General features: G+C 47.1%; 1 protein-coding gene and 1 long non-coding RNA gene across 3 annotated transcripts in view; one reads left to right on the top strand and one right to left on the bottom strand.

Annotated features, from left to right (window-relative positions):
• Positions 1 to 4,123, top strand: part of LOC309818438 — a 93,988-nt gene extending 89,865 nt beyond the window's left edge. The window contains exon 3 of the long non-coding RNA XR_014296351.1: positions 3,316 to 4,123. This is a non-coding gene — a long non-coding RNA (uncharacterized lncRNA). The remainder of the gene's footprint in view (positions 1 to 3,315) is intronic.
• Positions 1,939 to 19,744, bottom strand: ABHD4 (abhydrolase domain containing 4, N-acyl phospholipase B). Of its 2 annotated transcripts, none has more exons than XM_082648154.1 (7): positions 19,670 to 19,744; positions 15,907 to 15,995; positions 14,338 to 14,710; positions 14,031 to 14,185; positions 12,165 to 12,276; positions 4,131 to 4,317; positions 1,939 to 3,415 (listed from the first exon to the last, which is right to left on the bottom strand). In XM_082648154.1, exons 1-7 carry the CDS (start codon positions 19,729 to 19,731, stop codon positions 3,326 to 3,328), a joined length of 1,068 nt encoding a protein of 355 aa, XP_082504280.1. In that variant the 5' UTR covers positions 19,732 to 19,744; the 3' UTR covers positions 1,939 to 3,325. The 2 variants fall into 2 exon arrangements, with proteins under 2 accessions (XP_082504280.1, XP_082504281.1); XM_082648155.1 differs by having other exon boundaries at positions 19,563 to 19,693.
• Positions 19,745 to 19,999: the final 255 nt, after the last annotated feature.

The following is a 19,999-nucleotide window of genomic DNA, read 5'->3' on the forward strand; positions in this document are numbered from 1 at the left end:
GCAGACAGGGGGCCTCAGAATCTTCTAGGGAATGTGTTTAAATGCAGATGTCATGGTCAAACTCCACCCAGGTATACTGAATCAAACTCTGGAGTATACAGCCGAGGAATTTATATTTAAAAAAATACCCTAGATTGTTTTGTGATGTGAGTGGGTTTGCTGACTACTGCCTTACTTGGCCCTTCCTGCAAGGGGATGGTAGCAGCACTCAGCGTTGACATCAAGTCTTTTTGATTTTACCTCCGAAACATTTCTTGCATCTTCTCTGCATGTCTACTAATCACTGGCCAAGTCCAAGCTACCAGCATCACTGGCCTGGACCACTCCGTGGCCTCAAAGTTTCCCCTGTGGGGACTCATCCCCCTCCAATCGGTACTCAACACAGCAGCCAGAGTGGTCATTTCCAGTCTCAAGTCAGATTCTGTCACACTCCCCACCCTACCCTGACCCTCACTCCAGTTATTATTTTTTTCTTTTTCCTTTCTTTTTTCTTTTTTCCTTTGGCTGCACCACACGGCATGCGGGATCTTAGTTCCCTGACCTGGGATCAAACCTGTGCCCCTGCAGTGGAAGCATGAAGTCTTAACCACTGGACCGCCAGGGAAGTCCCGCTCCAGTTATTTCTTTCCATCGTTTTTAGGATGAACACGACATTCTTCTCACAGTCAGAGGACCTGCAGGACTGGATCCGCACCCTATACCTCATTTCACAGCCATTGTTCCTGCTAATAGATCTCTCCACAGACCTGCCCCCCCCACTCCTTTCACCTGCTCTTCCTTCAGGCTCAGCTGTCATCACTTCCCCAGGGACGCCTTCCCAACCTCTCAAGGGCTGCACTTTTCAGTTGCAATTTTTTACTAATTGATGCAATAATCTGATTAAACACGAGTCTTCATGTAGAATGTAATTTCCCGTGGAGGCAGGGACCACATTTCTTCACTATCACAGCCCTAGTGCTTGGCTCTAAATACCTGTCCTCAGGACTTCCCTGGTGGTCCAGTGGTTAGGACTCGGCACTCTCACTGCCGAGGTTCACAACCAGGTTCGATACCTGGTTGGGGCACTAAGATCCCATAAACCGAGTGGCAAGGCCAAAACAAAAACAAAAACAAAAACCTGCCCTCGCCTCCATACGGCAGGTGTTGTCCATCAAGCAATCTTCAGTCAGAGAATATGCAGGGTCCTCGGATAGACCAGAGCTTTGTAATTATACCCAGGAGTTCCATTCACTTGTTCATTCATTCATTCATGATGACAAATGTAGGATTAAGTGCCATTTTGAGCTGTTAAATTCTGGGCCTAGCTGGAGTCAGCCAGCACAGCAGGCACCGCTGGTAATGATTTGAACATGTCTGAACACTTGGCGTGCCTCACTTCCCTTGGCTCAATCAAAATAAACATCTGCTGAACATGAACTAGGCGCCAGACGTGCCCCCTGTCCTTAAGCAGCTTGTGGTCTAGGGAGGAAAGACAGACGCGAAACAAGTGACTACAAGTTTATGAGTTTTACCAAGGGGCATTCGAGTGTGCCTTGGAGACACAGAAGAGGGGGTGCGAGTCTAGTCTAGGGGTTCAGGGGAAAGCTTCCCTGCAGAAGGAATATTTGAGTTGAGGTTGAGGGTGAGTAGGAGTTAGAATAGGCCCTAGGGAGCAGTCCAGGTGAAGGCCAAGGTGAACTTCAGATGATAGGGCTATTTAATGGGCAGTAGGGAGCACCCAGTTCAGCCTAATTCTCCTGTGAGTTGGGGCTTGGCCCATCCAGCCCTTATCCATCCTCTTAAGGGGCGGATGCTGCACTAAACGGGAGAGGGAGTCGAGTGGCCCGTGCGTGGGTACCTCTCGGGGCTCCCTCCTCTGACTCAGGCGGCACAGGAGCTGTTGTGAATTCAGCACCACTCTTGTTGGAGCAATATTAAACATCATCACCAAAGGCAGTTTTGACTCATTTATTTATTAATATAGAAAAGGAGCCCAAGGCAGCTGGACCAGTAGTACAAAGCACCAGGAGTTAATACTATTCTGGTGAAAGGGTTGGCTTTACAAAAGTGAAGGAGTAGGCAAGAGCTGCCCTGGTTCTGGGGCCAGGCCCAGCCTACTGCCCAGAACCTCGGAGCAGCACCTGGAACCAGCCGCTGGGAGAGAGTGACGGGGGGTCGGGGGCTGATGAGCTGGAGACCAGAAGGACAGGTGGCAGGGATGGAGGGCCAGGCAGTGAGAACCATCCTGTGGCTGATGAGGACAGGCAACTGCCGGCTGGAGGCTCCCCACTGGACCCTGGGCGGAGGCTCACGTGAGCCTCAGCTCCGGGGGCAGGTAGAAAAACCCTGCAGATACTAGAGAGGACGAGGATCCAGACACAGCTCAGGGTTGAAGGGCCTTTCCCTTCTCTCCACCAGGAGCCACCTTTCTCAACACTATGGGTGGGGCTTCAGGGCCCAAGGCACAGAGGGAGGCCCAGAGGCCTCCCAGCGGGAGGAAGAGGGGGCAGAAAGGAAGCACTTGAATGTTCCCAGCTTAGGCAGCTGGGGCTGAGACACAGGGCAGGCAAACAGCACCCCCGTACAATGAGGCTGGAACGCAGGGCTGGGTTGGGCTTATCCTCAGCCAGGACCAGCCCCATGGCAACGGTGCTTGCCTCAAACCTTAGCAAACAGAGTCTGCTGTGAGCACTGGCTCTCAGCAGACCCGGGTGCCAGCCCTAGCTCTCCTGGAACAGAGCTGACTCACCATGGACCAGCCATGCCCTGCCCTGCCCTGGGCCTCCTCTGTTAATGAGGGCTTTGGATATGACCTCTCAGGTCACGGGAGCTGCAGGACCTGCTCTTGGTACTTAAGTGGGAACCAGTCCCAACCAGACTCCGGACAGAACTGGCATGGGCCGGGGGGCCGGGGGTGACGGGGGAGGAAGATGTTCCTGCACGGAACTTACCCCACACACACTCCAGAGCCAGGAAAGGCCACTGAGAGCCTCTCCTTCGCCCAGGGGAGGCGGCCGCCCTCCCTTTGGCACAGGGGGGACGCAGCTTGGTGTGACCCTTCATAACCACACCTGGGTAACACTCGGCATGGAGAGAATGGGGTGGCACTCTGCAAGCCTTTATGCTCTTCCCTGGGGTGGGGAGCTCAAGGCCACTTGTGGCTTTTGCCTCTAGCCCTTAGCGTAGAGAGGAGTGCTCTCCTTCTGTGGTCCTGCCCTGGGGACAGCCCGAGACTCTGCCTGGCTGGCACATGTTAGTTGGTCAGGAAGGGACAGAGGGGTAAGTAAGGAGACAGGGAGGTGAGAGTGAATCTCTGGCTTTCTCCTCGCCCTCTAGGGAGAGCAGCTCAATCAACCGAGTCGCAGATCTCCTCCACCACTGCGTTGAAGATGTGTGGCTGGTCCGCGTACACGTGGTGTGAGGCGCCCTCGATCTCCTGTGGATGGAGGACCCCACCAGGGGCGGGACAGCCCTTTATTCAAGGCACTGGAAAGCTATTGCACCATTTCTTTTTCCCTTAAGCCTGCTTGCCCGTCGCCCATGAGCACTTACTTTATCTAAGACAACAGTCCACCTTTCTCCCCAGATCTTGGCACTTCCCTGTGGGAGTCAGTGAATCCCAATATCCCATCCTTACTTCTCCCATGGCGCCTGATTTTATCTTTCCTTCCATGCCAGCCCCTCCAGCGACCTGCTCATGTCAGCGACCTGCTCATGTCATCCACATGTCCACTAAAGCAGGGTCCATCAGGCACCAGCCTAATTAAGCATACTCATTAGCAAATGAGGGTGGGGGGGGCGGAGGAGTGTGGTGGGAAGGCTTCATGGCAGCCTCTACAGTTCCCAGCTCTGGTTTGGGGTGGGAATTACAGGGGGTGGAGGGACAGCGTGGTGCCTGTGCCTGACTACTGGACAAGAATCTGCCTTTCAGATGAACTGAGCTACACAGAAGTGAGAAGCCCCTAATTATGATTTTACAGAGAGCCAACCCTTTCAAATCCACTACCATAGCTCAACCTGTCCACTCCTCTTTCCCCCCGACTCTCCCATCACCCTTCGCTACCCTGACTCAGCTACTCTGGGTCAGTCAACACGTGCTGGGATGTTGCAATGTTTCCACCTCAATCCTGCTCCTCCAGTGGCCAACGTACCATGTCTCGGACGTAGGAATCCGGCCGCTGCAGCTTCACCTTTTTTCCCGTGCTGGTGTCTATCCAGGTGTTGGCCCCGTAGATCATGGTGATGGGCATTTCTTTTTGAATCAAATGAATTCGCTCTAACATGGGTCGCCGGGCCCAGCCGAAGGACTCCATCATGGTTTTGAATGCCGTCTCCCCGCTGAAGAAGCAAAACAGGGTGAGGCAATGAATAAACGCCACAGCCTAAAATGTCAGTTTGTTGATCTCAGAGGCTGGGGAAGTATCTTTGTCATTCTTTGTGGTCCTCTCAGAGCCCAGCACTGAGCTCATTAAATATTAGGAAGATTAGGAGACAGGACTGAATCTCCAGAGGCTCCTATCACAGATGAGTTAGGAGGGACACACTTGTGGAAACCCCATGGCACTGAGAATTATCCAAGAGCCTAATAGGTTACTATTTATTCAACAAATATTTATGTGGCATCCCGGAGCTGAGGGTGGGGACATATGAACAAGACAGACGCAGTGCCTGCCCTCCTGGAGCTCACATTATCTTCATACTTTAGGCATAAATAATGAATTATATGATTAACTTAACTTCAAATTTCCCAAGAATTATGAAAGGGTGGCAGAGCTCTAGGAGAACACAGACTAGGGACTTGGCTTCCTGGGGCTGAAGGAGAGGGTCAGGGGGTTCACTTGGGGAGGGCTCTGATGAGCAAGTACTACAGAAGCACAAAGGGCTTGCTGAAGAGAATGGAATGAAACGTCAGTCTTGTGAGGACCTGGGGGGAGCAGCAGTTTGTGCGACTTGAGAAGCAATGACGGCCAATCTAATCTCCTTTGCTCCCTGGCCATTTCCTTAGGGAGAGCTAACCGAGGCTGTGTCACGAGGGGTCTGCAAGGCTGGGGCAGAAGCCAGCTGTCCAGGTTGCTCTCCTGGGAAGCAGGAGAGGTTGGGGACACCGCCACCCAGCAGGCTCAGCCTGTTTGGGAATTATATCCCCAGTCTCCTTTGCACCCCTGAGATGAAAGAGAGCCTGGGTTCTGCACAGGCCACCAGAAACAGGGCTCCTCCTTAAGGCAGTGCAGCATAGTGGAAAAATCATGGACTCTGGAGTCAGAGAGGCATAAGTTCAAATCCTGGCTGTAGTTTCTAAGCAAGTCATGTAAACAAGAATACACCTTAATTTTCTCATTTACAAGCTGGGAGGAGTTATACCCACTTTATTAGGTCATTGTGAAGAAAATGAAAATATGTACAAAGCCCCTAAATCTAGGTGAAGCAAAGTAGGTACCCCATCCCCCAAATATTCTTCTTTGGCCAAATCGTGTGTTTTCCAAGGGAATGGTAAGAGTTACCATGAGCTCATGAGGGTTACAACTCAGGAAGACTCGGGGGCTTATAAAATTGAGTGATGGTGTTTGGGGGGAGGGGCTGGTTATCACCGATGTCATCTCTGCTTCTTCTAGGACCTGAATGAGGTGTGTGATTATGTACTCTGTGGCTTAGATTGGGAGGCCATTCATTATATGGAACTAGGTCTGGGACTGGGGAATGCTCTGAGGAAAGGGCTAGGGGTGGGCCTGCAGGGTCTCAGAGGGTATGAGACTGGCACTGAGCCCAGTGGGGGCTGAGAGGAGTCGAGAGCAGGAAGCAGTGGGCTTCCTGATTTGACTGTTGAGCTGAGTTTCTATACTGCTGCTTAAGCAGGGCCCTTCACTCAGCTGGGCTCCTGAGGAATGTTGGATGAACAGTTCCCACGCTGCCTGAAAGCTGTCTGGGTTTGACGCTAATGCCCAGACAGCACTGCTGGAATGCAAAACCCCAGTTGCTTCACAGCTGTCGGCTGAACAGTCCTGAAATGAGGCATGGCAGTGCTGCTGCTCCCAATGACCTTGGCTCCCCCGAGATGCCTCCCAGTAGTGTGGGGTGAGGCCTCCACAGAGGTGGTGCCTCATGGTATCAGCCACTCACATGGCACTGCCTGAGGGGAAGACTACCTCCCTGACTCTGCCCTGGATGGCAGTTGTCAAGACTGTAGATCAGCAGGCTTCTGGGGCCTATGTCTGAGTTGTCATAGATATAAACTTCTAGAGATTCTGCGGACATCCCCAAATCCCCCAAAGATAGGGAAGGCATTCCTATCCCAACAGTAAGTATTTCAAGGTGCACATAATTAAATTTTTAAATGCATAATCTATCCATCAGCAGTTCTATTTGTAGGAATGTAGTCTAGAGATAGTCACATGTGAGCAAAGGAAGATACATAAGGAGGTTCCCTGAAGCAATGTCACATGATATCTCAGACCTAAACTAACAAGAAGATTCAGGAATTACAGGCCTGGGACAGGAGAAGACTTTCTTTCTTTTTTTTTTTTTTCTTTATAAAAATACCATGTTCAGAGAAGGAAAAAGAACTACAATCCTGCAGCCTGTGGAACAAAAACCACATTCACAGAAAGATAGACAAGATGAAAAGGCAGAGGGCTATGTACCAGATGAAGGAACAAGATACAACCCCAAAAAAACAACTAAATGAAGTGGAGATAGGCAACCTTCCAGAAAAAGAATTCAGAATAATGATAGTGAAGATGATCCAGGACCTCGGAAAAAGAATGGAGGCAAAGATGGAGACAATGCAAGAAATGTTTAACAAAGACTTAGAAGAATTAAAGAGCAAACAAACAGAGATGAACAATACAATAACTGAAATGAAAACTACACTGGAAGGAATCAATAGCAGAATAACTGAGGCAGAAGAACGGATAAGTGACCTGGAAGACAGAATGGTGGAATTCACTGCTGCGGAACAGAATAAAGAAAAAAGAATGAAAAGAAATGAAGACAACCTAAGAGACCTCTGGGACAACATTAAACGCAACAACATTCGCATTATAGGGGTCCCAGAAGGAGAAGAAAGAGAGAAAGGACCCGAGAAAATATTTGAAGAGATTATAGTCGCAAACGTCCCTAACAGGGGAAAGGAGATAGCCACCAAAGTCCAGGAAGCACAGAGTCCCATACAAGATAAACCCAAGGAGAAACACGCCGAAACATGTAGTAATCAAATCAGCAAAAATTAAAGACAAAGAAAAATTATTGAAAACAGCAAGGGAAAAATGACAAATAACATACAAGGGAACTCCCATAAGGTTAACAGCTGATTTCTCAGCAGAAACTCTACAAGCCAGAAGGGAGTGGCATGATATACTTAAAGTGATGAAAGGGAAGAACCTACAACCAAGATTACTCTACCCGGCAAGGATCTCATTCAGATTCAACAGAGAAATCGAAAGCTTTACAGGCAAGCAAAAGCTAAGAGAATTCAGCACCACCAAACCAGCTCTACAACAAATGCTAAAGGAACTTCTCCAAGTGGGAAACACAAGAGAAGAAAGGGACCTACAAACACAAATGCAAAACAACTAAGAAAATGGTCATAGGAACATACATATCGATAATTACCTTAAACATGAATGGATTAAATGCTCCAACCAAAAGACACAGGCTTGCTGAATGGATACAAAAACAAGACCCATACATATGCTGTCTACAAGAGACCCACTTCAGACCTAGGGACATATACAGACTGAAAGTGAGGGGGATGGAAAAAGATATTCCATGCAAATAGAAATCAAAAGAAAGCTGGAATAGCAATACTCATATCAGATAAAATAGACTTTAAAATAAAGAATGCTACAAGAGACAAGGAAGGACACTACATAATGATCAAGGGATCAATCCAAGAAGAAGATATAACAATTATAAATATATATGCACCCAACATAGGAGCACCTCAATACATAAGGCAACTGCTAACAGCTGTAAAAGAGGAAATCGACAGTAACACAATAATAGTGGGGGACTTTATCACCTCACTTACATCAATGGACAGATCATCCAAAATGAAAATAAATAAGGAAAAACAAGCTTTAAACAACACAATAGACCAGATAGATTTAATTGATATTTATAGGACATTCCATCCAAAAACAGCAGATTACACTTTCTTCTCAAGTGTGCACAGAACATTCTCCAGGATAGATCACATCTTGGGTCACAAATCAAGCCTCAGTAAGTTTAAGAAATTGAAATCATATCAAGCATCTTTTCTGACCACAATGCTATGAGATTAGAAATGAATTACAGGGGAAAAAACGTAAAAAACACAAACACATGGAGGCTAAACACTATTTTACTAAATAATCAAGAGATCACTGAAGAAATCAGAGAGGAAGTCAAAAAATACCTAGAGACAAATGACAATGAAAACATGACAATCCAAAACCTATGGGATGCAGCAAAAACAGTTCTAAGAGGGAAGTTTATAGCTATACAAGCCTACCTCAAGAAACAAGAAAAATCTCAAATAAACAATCTAACCTTACACCTAAAGGAACTAGAGGAAGAAGAACAAACAAAACCCAAAGTTAGCAGAAGGAAAGAAATCATAAAGATCAGAGCAGAAATAAATGAAATAGAAACAAAGAAAACAATAGCAAAGATCAATAAAACTAAAAGCTGGTTCTTTGAGAAGATAAACAAAATTGATAAACCATTAGCAAGATTCATCAAGAAAAACAGGGAGGGCTTCCCTGGTGGCGCAGTGGTTGAGAGTCTGCCTGCCAATGCAGGGGACACGGGTTTGTGCCCCAGTCCAGCAGGATCCCACATGCCGCAGAGCAGCTGGGCCTGTGAGCCGTGGCCGCTGGGCCTGTGCGTCCGGAGCCTGTGCTCCGCAACGGGAGAGACCACAACAGTGAGAGGCCTGCGTACCACAAAAACAAAAACAAAAACCAAACAAAACTAAAAAAGAAAAAGAGGGAAAGAACTCAAATCAATAAAATTAGAAATGAAAAAGGAGAAGTAACAACAGACACTGCAGAAATACAAAGCATCCTAAGGGACTACTACCAGCAACTCTATGCCAATGAAATGGACAACCTGGAAGAAATGGACAAATTCTTAGAAAGGTATAACCTTTCAAGGCTGAACCAGGAAGAAATAAAAAATATGAACAGACCAATCACAAGTAATGAAATTGAAACTGTGATTAGAAATCTTCCAACAAACAAAAGTCCAGGACCAGATGGCTTCACAGGTGAATTCTATCAAACATTTAGAGAAGAGCTAACACCCATCCTTCTCAAACTCTTCCAAAAAATTGCGGAGGAAGGAACACTCCCAAACTCATTCTATGAGGCCACCATCACCCTGATACCAAAACCAGACAAAGGTACTACAAAAAAAGAAAATTACAGACCAATATCACTGATGAATATAGATGCAAAAATCCTCAACAAAATACTAGCAAACAGAATCCAACAACACATTACATACACCATGATCAAGTGGGATTTATCCCAGGAATGCAAGGATTCTTCAATATATGCAAATCAATCAATATGATACACCATATTAACAAACTGAAGTATAAAAACCATATGATCATCTCAATAGATGCAGAAAAAGCTTTTGACAAAATTCAACACCCATTTATGATAGAAACTACAGAAAGTGGGCATAGAGGGAACCTACCTCAACATAATAAAGGCCGTATATGACAAACCCACAGCAAACATCATTCTCAATGGTGAAAACCTGAAAGCATTTCCTCTAAGATCAGGAACAAGACAAGGATGTCCTCTCTCACTGCTATTATTCAATGTAGTTTTGGAAGTCCTAGCCGTGGCAATCAGAGAAGAAAAAGAAATCAAAGGAATACAAACTGGAAAAGAAGAAGTAAAACAGTCACTGTTTGCAGATGACATGATACTATACATAGAGAATTCTAAAGCTGCCACCAGAAAACTACTAGAGCTAATCATTGAATTTGGTAAAGTTGCAGGATACAAAATTAATGCACAGAAATCTCTTGCATTCCTATACACTAATGATGAAAAATCTGAAAGAGAAATTAAGGAAACACTCCCATTTACCACTGCAACAAAAAGAATAAAATACCTAGGAATAAACCTAGGGAGACAAAAGACCTGTATGCAGAAAACTATAAGACACTGATGAAAGAAATTAAAGATGATACCAACAGATGGAGAGATATACCATGTTCTTGGATTGGAAGAATCAATATTGTGAAAATGACTATACTACCCAAAGCAATCTACAGATTCAATGCAATCCCTATCAAATTACCAATGGCATTTTTTATGAACTAGAACAAAAAAATCTTAAAATTTGTATGGAGACACAAAAGACTCTGAATAGCCAAAGCAGTCTTGAGGGAAGAAAATGGAGCTGGAGGAATCAGACTCCCTGACTTCAGACTACACTACAAAGCTACAGTAATGAAGACAATATGGTACTGGCACGAAAACAGAAACATAGATCAATGGAACAAGATAGAAAGCTCAGAGGTAAACCCATGCACCTATGGTCAACTAATCTATGACAAAAGAGGCAAGGATATACAATGGAGAAAACACAGTCTTTTCAACGAGTGGTGCTGGGAAAACTGGACAGCTACATGTAAAAGAATGAAATTAGAACACTCCCTAACACCATACACAAAAATAAACTCAAAATGGATTAGAGACCTAAATGTAAGACTGGACACTATAAAACTCTTAGAGGAAAACATAGGAAGAACACTCCTTGACATAAATCACAGCAAGATCTTTTTTGATCCACCTCCTAGAGTAATGGAAATGAAAACAAAAATAAACAAATGGGACCTAATGAAACTTAAAAGCTTTTGCACAGCAAAGGAAACCATAAACAAGACAAAAAGACAACCCTCAGAATGGGAGAAAATATTTGCAAATGAATCAATGGACAAAGGATTAATCTCCAAAATATATAAACAGCTCATGTGCTCAATATTAAAAAAAAAAACCCAATCCAAAAATGGGAAGAAGACCTAGATAGACATTTCTCCAAAGAAGACATACAGATGGCCAAGAAGCACATGAAAAGCTGCTCAACATCACTAATTATTAGAGAAATGCAAATCAAAACTACAATGAGGTATCACCTCACACCAGTTAGAATGGGCTTCATCAGAAAATCTACAAACAACAAATGTTGGAAAGGGTGTGGAGAAAAGGGAACCCTCTTGCACTTGGAATGTAAACTGATACAGCCACTATGGAGAACAGTATGGAGGTTCCTTAAAAAACTAAAAATAGAATTACCATATGATCCAGCAATCCCACTACTGGGCATATACCCAAAGAAAACCATAAATCAAAAAGACACATGCATCCCACTGTTCATTGCAGCACTATTTACAATAGCCAGGTCATGGAAGCAACCTAAATGCCCATCGACAGACGAATGGATAAAGAAGTTGTGATACATATATACAATGGAATATTACTCAGCCATAAAAAGGAACGAAATTGGATCATTTGTTGAGATGTGGATGGATCCAGAAACTGTCATACAGAGTGAAGTAAGTCAGAAAGAGAAAAACAAATATCGTGTATTAACACGTATATGTGGAACCTAGAAAAACAGTACAGATGAACTGGTTTGCAGGGCAGAAATAGAGACACAGACGTAGAGAAGAAACCTATGGACATCAAGGGGGGAAAGCTGCGGGGGGGGTGGGGGTGAGGGGGTGATGAATTGGGCAATTGGGATTGACATGTATACACTGATGTGTATAAAACGGATGACTAATAAGGACCTGATGTATAAAAAAATAAATAAAATTCAAAAAAAAATACCATGTTCATATCACTTTTTCAGTTAAAAAAAAAAAAGATCTTTGCAAATGTTTTCCAGTCTTTTTGACTGTCAGGCTAACTGCCTATCTCCAGGGAAGAGTAAGGATCCTTCTCTAGAGATGGGCGGCATGTTTAATTAATCTATTATCTTCTCCATCCCTTTGCGCCTATCCCTGGGAAAGTCTCTGGAAACCATCAAGCCTGCTAATGCCTATGTTCCCCTAACTGAGTGAGAGCTCCGTGGAAGAAGAAATATAGCACAGAATGATCCTGGGACCGTTCTGGAGTTTTCCAGCAGCTCGAGTTTTAGCTGCCAACCCATCGACCTGAGCTGACTCTGGAAGCTGCCCTCACCTGGGATTCTGGGCATTGCAGTGGTAGATATACTCCGATATAGTATCATCGTCAAAGAAGTCTGCAAACTTGCGTTTGAAGTCTGGTCGGAATCGCTGTACCAGGCTGGGCCCTGGGAGGGGACAGAACGTGGAGAGGCCGATTTGAATAGGGAGGAAAGACTCCTGCTTTTGTATGTGTTAACAACTTTAACCAAACATTATTTCTCCTAAGGGTTTGTTTGCTTTGTACACTTAATGTTGTAGTGGCAGACAGAGCATGGAAGTCTTTTGGGAAGCTCCAGGTGACTACAAATGACAGTCAGTTAGTTGCCAAAGAATTTAGACAGTCTAATGTCACTGAGGAACCAGATTATCTGCAGCTCAATGAAGTCCCAAGATCTTTCTCTCCAAGGATCACAAGCCCCACTGGAGTCCATGGTTGAGATGCTTTGCTGTTACAGTCTGAGCTATGTTCTCTTTCTCCCCGAGACCCTTTATGGCCGTTTAATCTTCTGAAGGTAGTGGATGAAACCAGACCACCTCCCAAGAGCCCTCTCACGTTCAGGCCTGTAATAGAATACGAGTGAAGAGGTGAACCTAATGCTGGCATCTCAGACTCGGGGCACAGTTTTAGAGCAATCTGTTCCCTTCACCTTTCTTTAAATAGTACATATACAAGCAGTAGGGCACATGAAACACACTGTAAAAACTGGGCCTAATGAAAGATCAGCTTCTGGCCTCTCTCTTCTGGTCTGCTCTCTCTGTGTGAGAAGCAAGGGGTGAGAGGGAAGCAAAGCCGGGATCCCCTGGGCCCTGGTCCTCCTGCATGGCTGCCAGCCAACCTCCCGAACCATAACAGCTCTGATGCCCATGCATGGACCTGGCCAGAGGCAAGTCCAGAAATGGGGAGAGTGGTTAGAGCAGGGCTTCTCCCTGTAAAAGGATTATAGAAGGTCTGCTGGAGTGCACAGTGCTGGGTGCCCTAAGGAGGTCAGCCCTCTGCACATTGAGTATCCTTTGGCACCTGTGTCTCTTGCTTTCCTTCCTTTCTCCCCAAACTCCTACCTTCTGCTCAAATGCTCATTTTTCTCTTTTATCCAGAGCCATTCTGTTTCTCTTGAAGGGCCTAGAGAGACAACTCTTATTCAGCCATTAGCAATTAATTCATAATAATTGGCTACTGAACATTACTGTGTATATATAAGCCATCAGTGCAAAATAGATGGCCACCCATCTTTTCCATAAAGGGAATCTGCTTTTCGCTTTATCAGAGTAAAAGGCTCCCCAGATAGGGAGGGTGCTAGCAGTGTGAGGTCAGAAGGCTGGGGCATATTGATCCCACTCACTCTGGCTGGCTCCCCCCTCCTTCCCTCCCTTCACTCACAGGATTTGCTGACAGCTACTAAGTGGTGAAGATGTGGTGTCTGACTGGGGCAGGAGCTTGCCTGCCGCTGTGGGCTAGGCTGGAGGCTCTGGTCCTGACCTCTCCTGGCAACAGGTGCTGGGTGAGCTGCAGGGATGGGATCCAGCAGTGGTGACCACGCTGGAACACCAACAAGCTGCCATAAACATGTAGCACAGAAACTCAGCAGAGGAAGAGTCACCTCACAGCCCCTTCCTCTCTCTCTGGGGCACAGAGTAGCAGTTCTGCTCCATCTGTCTCTTGCATGGAAAAGCTTTTTCCATGCAGCTGAAGGAAAAAAAGAACCTTCTGAAACTGCAGACAAAGACATCTGGTCCAGATTAACAGCTTTAAATAACAATGTTAGGCCTATTCCCACTTTTCATGAACAAGAGGGGATGGTGAGAGTCCAGGTGCAGTGGGGCTTCTAGAATGGGAGAGCCGTGGTTTGAGGAGATAGTTTTCCATCTGTAGACTACTCACCCCAGGGCCCAGCTACTCGAAGAACAGCCAGTGGATTGGAACGCCCTAGGACAGAGGCCACAGCCTTGACCCAGGTCGGGGGTGCACGGATCTGACTGGGGTCAGTTGGTCGGAGGGGAAAGCCCCATGGGTCCACCAGGATGAGGTGTTTAACTCTAAAGGAGGAAAAAGGAGGAGTCAAGTTGTCTTTGCTTGAAGGTATCACAGCCCTTAAATCACCCAGGAAGAGAACTATTGGAAACAAATACCGGAAGTTTCCCAGCAGGGCGAGGAGTTGTCGTGATGGAGATGGGTGGCTCCCCCTTACCTGTCAGGGTACTTGATGGAGTAGGAAGTGGCCAGGAATCCTCCCAGACTGTGCCCCAGGAGGATCATACTGGGGATCCCCATGGTCTCCCGCCACGTCTCTATAGAGGTCACAAACTCGTCCTCGGCCCCCTCTGGGTCCCTCGGGAACGTTGGCCTAGAGCTTCGCCCGAAGCCGAGCAGATCGAAGGTGTGCAGAGTGCGGCGGGCACTCAGTGAATCCATGTTGAGGATCCAGAGGCCCACGCCGCCCCCAAAGCCATGCACCATCACCAAGGGGGTGCGGTCCCTGAGCTCAGGGCTCACTGTCACCGTCCAGATCTTGTTCTGGTTTGGGAGGGACACATATCGGGCCAGGAACTTGTTCTGGAGGCCTAGGGAGAGGGGTCCAGGGCAGAGCAATAAGACTGTGTGCTGACAGCATCATCCTTTTGCTTGGACTCCCACTCTTCAGTTCTCTCTCATCCCCAAACCCTTCCTGACCTCCCTCGCTTTTCCTTTCACAACTCTCTGACCATACATCCTAAGAGTTCAACTCCAAGTACAACTTGTAGACCGTCTAGTCTGTAGGTATTAAGAGGGGCCATCTTATTCCTTGAGGCTATTTGGGTCCCTTTGGGTCCATGGTGGCGGTGACCCCACTGACCCCACAGAGCTTCAGCATCTATCACTCTTGTACCTGTATGTGCTTGGGGCTTGACCCATGGACAGTAGTGTCCTCACTGAGGGTATCTGGGAGGGTTGAGCCAGGTCCCTCTTAGGGACAGACCAAGGTGGGCAATGCTTGCACTGCTGGTGTGAAGGCAGTCACATGACAGAGCTGCCGGTGGGGGGGGGGGAAGTCACCTGGATCCCAGACAGCTTGAAAGGCTTGAAAACTGTGGCTGTGGTTGTACTTATCCCAGCCCATAAGAGAGAGGGTAGCCATGGCTGGGGCAGTGGCTATAGGGCGGGGAAGATCATATGAGGAATATGGGGAGATGTGGCCCAAGGATCTTGTTTGAGTCGGTGGCTGCTGGTGTCCCTGGGATGCCTTAACCCCCACAGAACACTGCCCACTAGAGCTGGTCTGTGGGAATCCCCAACCACTCTGGTAACTGGATGGCGGGGTGGGGTGGGGGGCGCTAATTGGGCAGAACACAAGGAATAGTAATATTAGAGAATACAGGACTGCTGGTCCTTGGGTAGGAAGAAGGTAAATCTAAGAAGTGCTTGTGTGTTTGATGAGAAAGGGAGAGATGGCAAAAGAAAAGAATAGGAGAAGGAAGAAGTAAAGGAGAGAATGTGTACATTTGTACATGTTGTATGTTAATAGCTGGTACAGGGTTTGAGGTGAAGTTGTGGGATGTGACAGAAACCAGCATGACGGACAGGGAGGGAGATGTCAAGGAACCACTATCATGGAATGTGTGTCCTCTGGGCAAATCTTTTCCCTCCAGTCACAGACATCCCTTCCTCCCACCCCAAGCATTGTCAATCAGGAATCAGTGGGCTCAGTGTGCCAGGCTCCGGGAAGATCCTGTATCCTGGGCCTCCCGAGGGAGGTGGGACGAGTGTCCTTTCTACTTACACTGGAGGATCCTGGCTTCCACATTCTTCAGCTGAGACATGGAAGTGGGGCGCCAAGCGGGCAGCCAGCTGCTCAGCCAGCCTTGAGGCCTGGGACAGGGAGACACAGAGACACTCACTGGCAAAGCTGGAAGCACTGATGCTCTCAGGCTTGCCGGCAGTTAGTTACAAAAGAGTTATCAGTGTGCAGGGTGTTTCCAGGCTCAGGAAACCTGCCCCTATGGCAGTCAGCAATTCCATGGCTGCCTGATAGACTGTTACTCTTCTCTGGTAAATGGTTATTAACAACAACATGCCCTTTGTTTCAACAGATACTCAGAATACCATGTGCACGACACTTCACAGTTTACAAAGCCCTTTCACATTTTTTTATCTCATTGGAGCTTTACAACTCCACTTTGTTACTGGTTATTATAATGTTCAAGGAGGTTACAAGGGGAAAAAAGCCAACTTTTAACTAATGTTTCAGTTCTCCTTTGCCATCCCTAGGACTGTATGTTCCCTTAGAGTAGGGAAAATTCCCATGCCACCTGCCCTCCTGGAAGGGCACCAGTGTTCGTGTGTGCCCTCTTCCAAGCCTCTGGAAGTACAGAGCACTGTGTCAGTGCCCAGTTGGGCTCTCAGGCAATCAATCAGTCCAGCCTTGAATGACATGATGGGAGAGGCAGGGAGTAGGATGAGGGATACCTGGGTTCAAGTCCTGCTGTGATTCCCTGACAGGACAAAGGTTGCCCTTGGTCTTGTTTCCAGTTTATAAAATGAGTAGAAAGCTCACACACGTCATCACCTCCAGTGGCATGCAGTAAAACAGACAAGATAACCTATCTTGCTTTCTACTTTATACCCAGGGAACTTTAAGTCATTGCAGGGTAGAGGTTGAAAGTAGCAGTTGTGGAATAATTTTTAAAAACCCTGGATCTAGGGACTTCCCTGGTGGTACAGTAGTTTAGAATCCGCCTGCCAATGCAGGGGACACGGGATCGAGCCCTGGTCCAGGAAGATCCCACATGCCGGGGAGCAACTAAGCCAGTGCACCACAACTACTGGGCCTGCACTCTAAAGCCCGCGAGCCACAACTATTGAGCCCACGTGCCACAACTACTGAAGAGCCCCGTGCTCTGCAACAAGAGAAGCCACTGCAATGAGAAGCCCGCACACTGCAACGAAGAGTAGCCCCTGCTCGCCGCAACTAGAGAAAGCCCACATGCAGCAACGAAGACCCAATGCAGCCCAAAACAAACAAACAAACCCCCCAAAAAATGCTTTAAAAAAAAAAAACACCCTGGATCTAAGTCACAATAATATCATTTACAAGCAGACTGGTGTTGGCCTGTTAAATAACCTGTCTTTGAGCATCTAGATATGGAAGGGACCTCATAAGGTGCCTGGGACAAAACAGATGCTCAATGAATGAGCTTTTATTATTCCTTTTCCATCCCATGTGATATTTCTCTTTTCTTGAACTCTGTCTGGATGAAGTGGATTTCACACCACCAGTTACAGAAAGGGCCTGTAAACATCAGAACAGTCAAGCAGGGGCATTCTGCGGGGGAGCGAGGGGAACTATTACCAACCCCCCCCATGGCACACATTGGGCATCCTGCTACATCATTTGAAGTGCAGAATTTTAGATTAGAATAATTCCCTAGAAATCTAGTCCAGCCTCTTTATTTTACAGATGAGCAAAGTGATGCCCGAAGAGGTTATACAGCTAGTTAGAAAAAGAAGCAGAACTAGAACCTGGATCTCAAATCCAGGTTTCGCCTTATTTTTTCAAGACCACACACGAATACTCACATTATACAAGCACAGTTTCACACTTGTCTGTTTTCTGAAAGGAGGTGTGACCTAAGGCCAGAGGCTGAAATTCTAATCCTGGCATTGCCGCTCACCAGCAATGTGTCTTTGGACACATTATTTAGCCTTCTCTGTCAGTTTCCTCATCTTTAAAGGGAGGTAATAATAGTATCTACCTCATAGGGTTGTTATAAAGATCAAATGAATGAATGCACAGAGACTTCACACTAGCACAAGATAAAGTCCCAATAAATGTTCTTTTCCCCAGCTAAATCATAAGCTATCTGTATTCCCAGTGTTTTGCAAGTAGCAAATCTCAGTGACTGAGGTTTGAAAGAAATACTGAGGTTGCAGCTGAAACTGGTCCATCAATGGCTTTAGCCAGGTGAGAGCTGTCACTCTCAATCAATGCAGTCCTACAAAGACTCAGAACCCTTTGAATATTCCACTGGAATTCCTTATAGGCTTGAAGCACGGGCACCAAGACCACAGAATGTTGCCAGTCTTAAGAGACAAACCTTCTCTCCACCCCACAGAGACTGTGACAAGTCAGGGCATGTCATCTGGACCTCACATTGCCTTATATCTGCCCAAAGCAGCACTCAGGAGAAATGTTGTTCCAAGGAACAGCATCAAGGGCTGGTCTGCAGAGATACTCTTCAGGGAGAGCTTTTCCTCTCTTCTTCACCAAAAATGCTACTGGTAAAGCACTGGAAATAGTCCCTGGTACACTATCTGCTCCATACCACTGGGGAGATGAGGACTGAGCTGGGGAATTCAGGCAAGAAGCAGAGCAGCCACTTAGCCATGAACTTAGCCTGGCTGGGGTTGTCTCTTCCCTTTAGGGTGCCTTTATCCTGATGGTGGGTGAGGCAGAAGGGGTTCTGTGCTGGGTGAGAAGACTGTTCTAGACCTCTGTGATCTTGAGGTCTCCTAACTTCTTTGGGCACTGGATTCTTCATTTGTAAAAAGGAACTGATCTACCTGAATCTCTACCAGCTCTAATATTCGATTTCTCTAAGTCATCGTAGCTATTGTAAATCTCCTCTTGGAACCATCATTTTGGAAAAACACCACTCTCCTGGGCAGTTCCTTCAAGTCCAGGAAGCTATTATTGTCATAACGTTAACTAGTTTTGCAAACAGCTCTGAAAAGGGGGGAACAAGGGGGAACACGGGATCCAGGAAAGGCCCAGTTTTGGTGAACACGGCCCCCCCCCGCCCCCTGCTTGGCTGGAAGCTGAGTCATTCTCCAAGCAACTTTTCCTTGCTCCTATCAGACTGTGAACTGCTTGTCACACCACCTACAGGTGGCATCCCAAACTTGATGTCCTTTAGACGGTGTTAACAAATTCCAAAAGCTCTAATTCTGAAACCGCAGCATTAAGGATATTGTTATGATGATTAAAAACTATCAATAAGGATTGCCAGCGACTAAGCGTCTCGGTTGGCGAGAGCGAAAGAAACTTGCAAGCCTATTAACCCAGACCAATCCCAGCGCAGTGGAGCCCGCTCTCCGCTTGCCACGCCTTACCCGTGCTGGGCTGGGCTAAGCAAGGCTCTTCCCACACCCCTGCCTCCCAACCTGGAGCAAATCCAGACGAGCAGACCTGGCTGTTACCCCCGCACCCGCGTCCACACGCTTGCTTTGGGGGAATCTGGGACATCACCACTAAATCTAATCCCAGGGTACATAGACTAGAGGGGAGCAAGGAATGAACGCGAACACTAAAGTGGAAAGTCAGAACCGCTGGGCTGTAGAAATCGTTCTCTTCCATTCCTCCCCTGGCTCTGCTGCCGCATCTTCTGGGCAAAAGGAAAGCAACCAAATGCAACCCCCCAACCCTCCCCTGAAGCCGACCTGAAAAAGGAAAGTCTGGAAGGTGTCTAAAACTGTTCCTCAGCCACAGACAGTCCCAGGTTCATGGCCCAGAGATAGAGATAGAGAAAGAGACAGGATTAACTCACTGCTGCTCCAGATCATCAGCCATAGTAAACAAGCCCTGCCGGGTCGAGCTGAGCCAGCCCATCCCTCCGCCTGACGCCAGCACCAGCTGACCCAGAAAAGGGTAGGATAGCAAAGTGGGGCGTGGCCAGCGCCGCGAACGGGGAGGAGGGGCCCCAGGACGCGGGCTGGGGCTCTGAACCCAGCCGGCTGGGACAGCTGGGACACATGAGATGTCTCCGAGAGCGTCACAGAATAGGACAGTAGTTCTGGTCACATATTTGGGGACAGTGAGGGAGATAAGTAGTACTGAAACTACCGAGTCCTTCACAGGAGCTCCATCAAACCTCTAC

The sequence above is a fragment of the Grampus griseus genome (genome assembly GCF_964374135.1).
Source record: "Grampus griseus genome assembly, chromosome: 2".
In the NCBI taxonomy this organism is placed as follows: Eukaryota; Metazoa; Chordata; class Mammalia; order Artiodactyla; family Delphinidae; genus Grampus; species Grampus griseus.

Excerpts from the sequence above, each read along its gene's own strand:
- ABHD4 (XM_082648154.1), bottom strand. The coding sequence starts at position 19,731 with ATGGGCTGGCTCAGCTCGACCCGGCAGGGCTTGTTTACTATGGCTGAT. Across the intron at positions 12,277-14,030 it reads TCGAGTAGCTGGGCCCTGGG|GGCCCAGCCTGGTACAGCGA; the intron begins GTGAGTAGTCTA and ends GTCCCCTCCCAG. Across the intron at positions 3,416-4,130 it reads ATTCCTACGTCCGAGACATG|GAGATCGAGGGCGCCTCACA; the intron begins GTACGTTGGCCA and ends CTCCATCCACAG.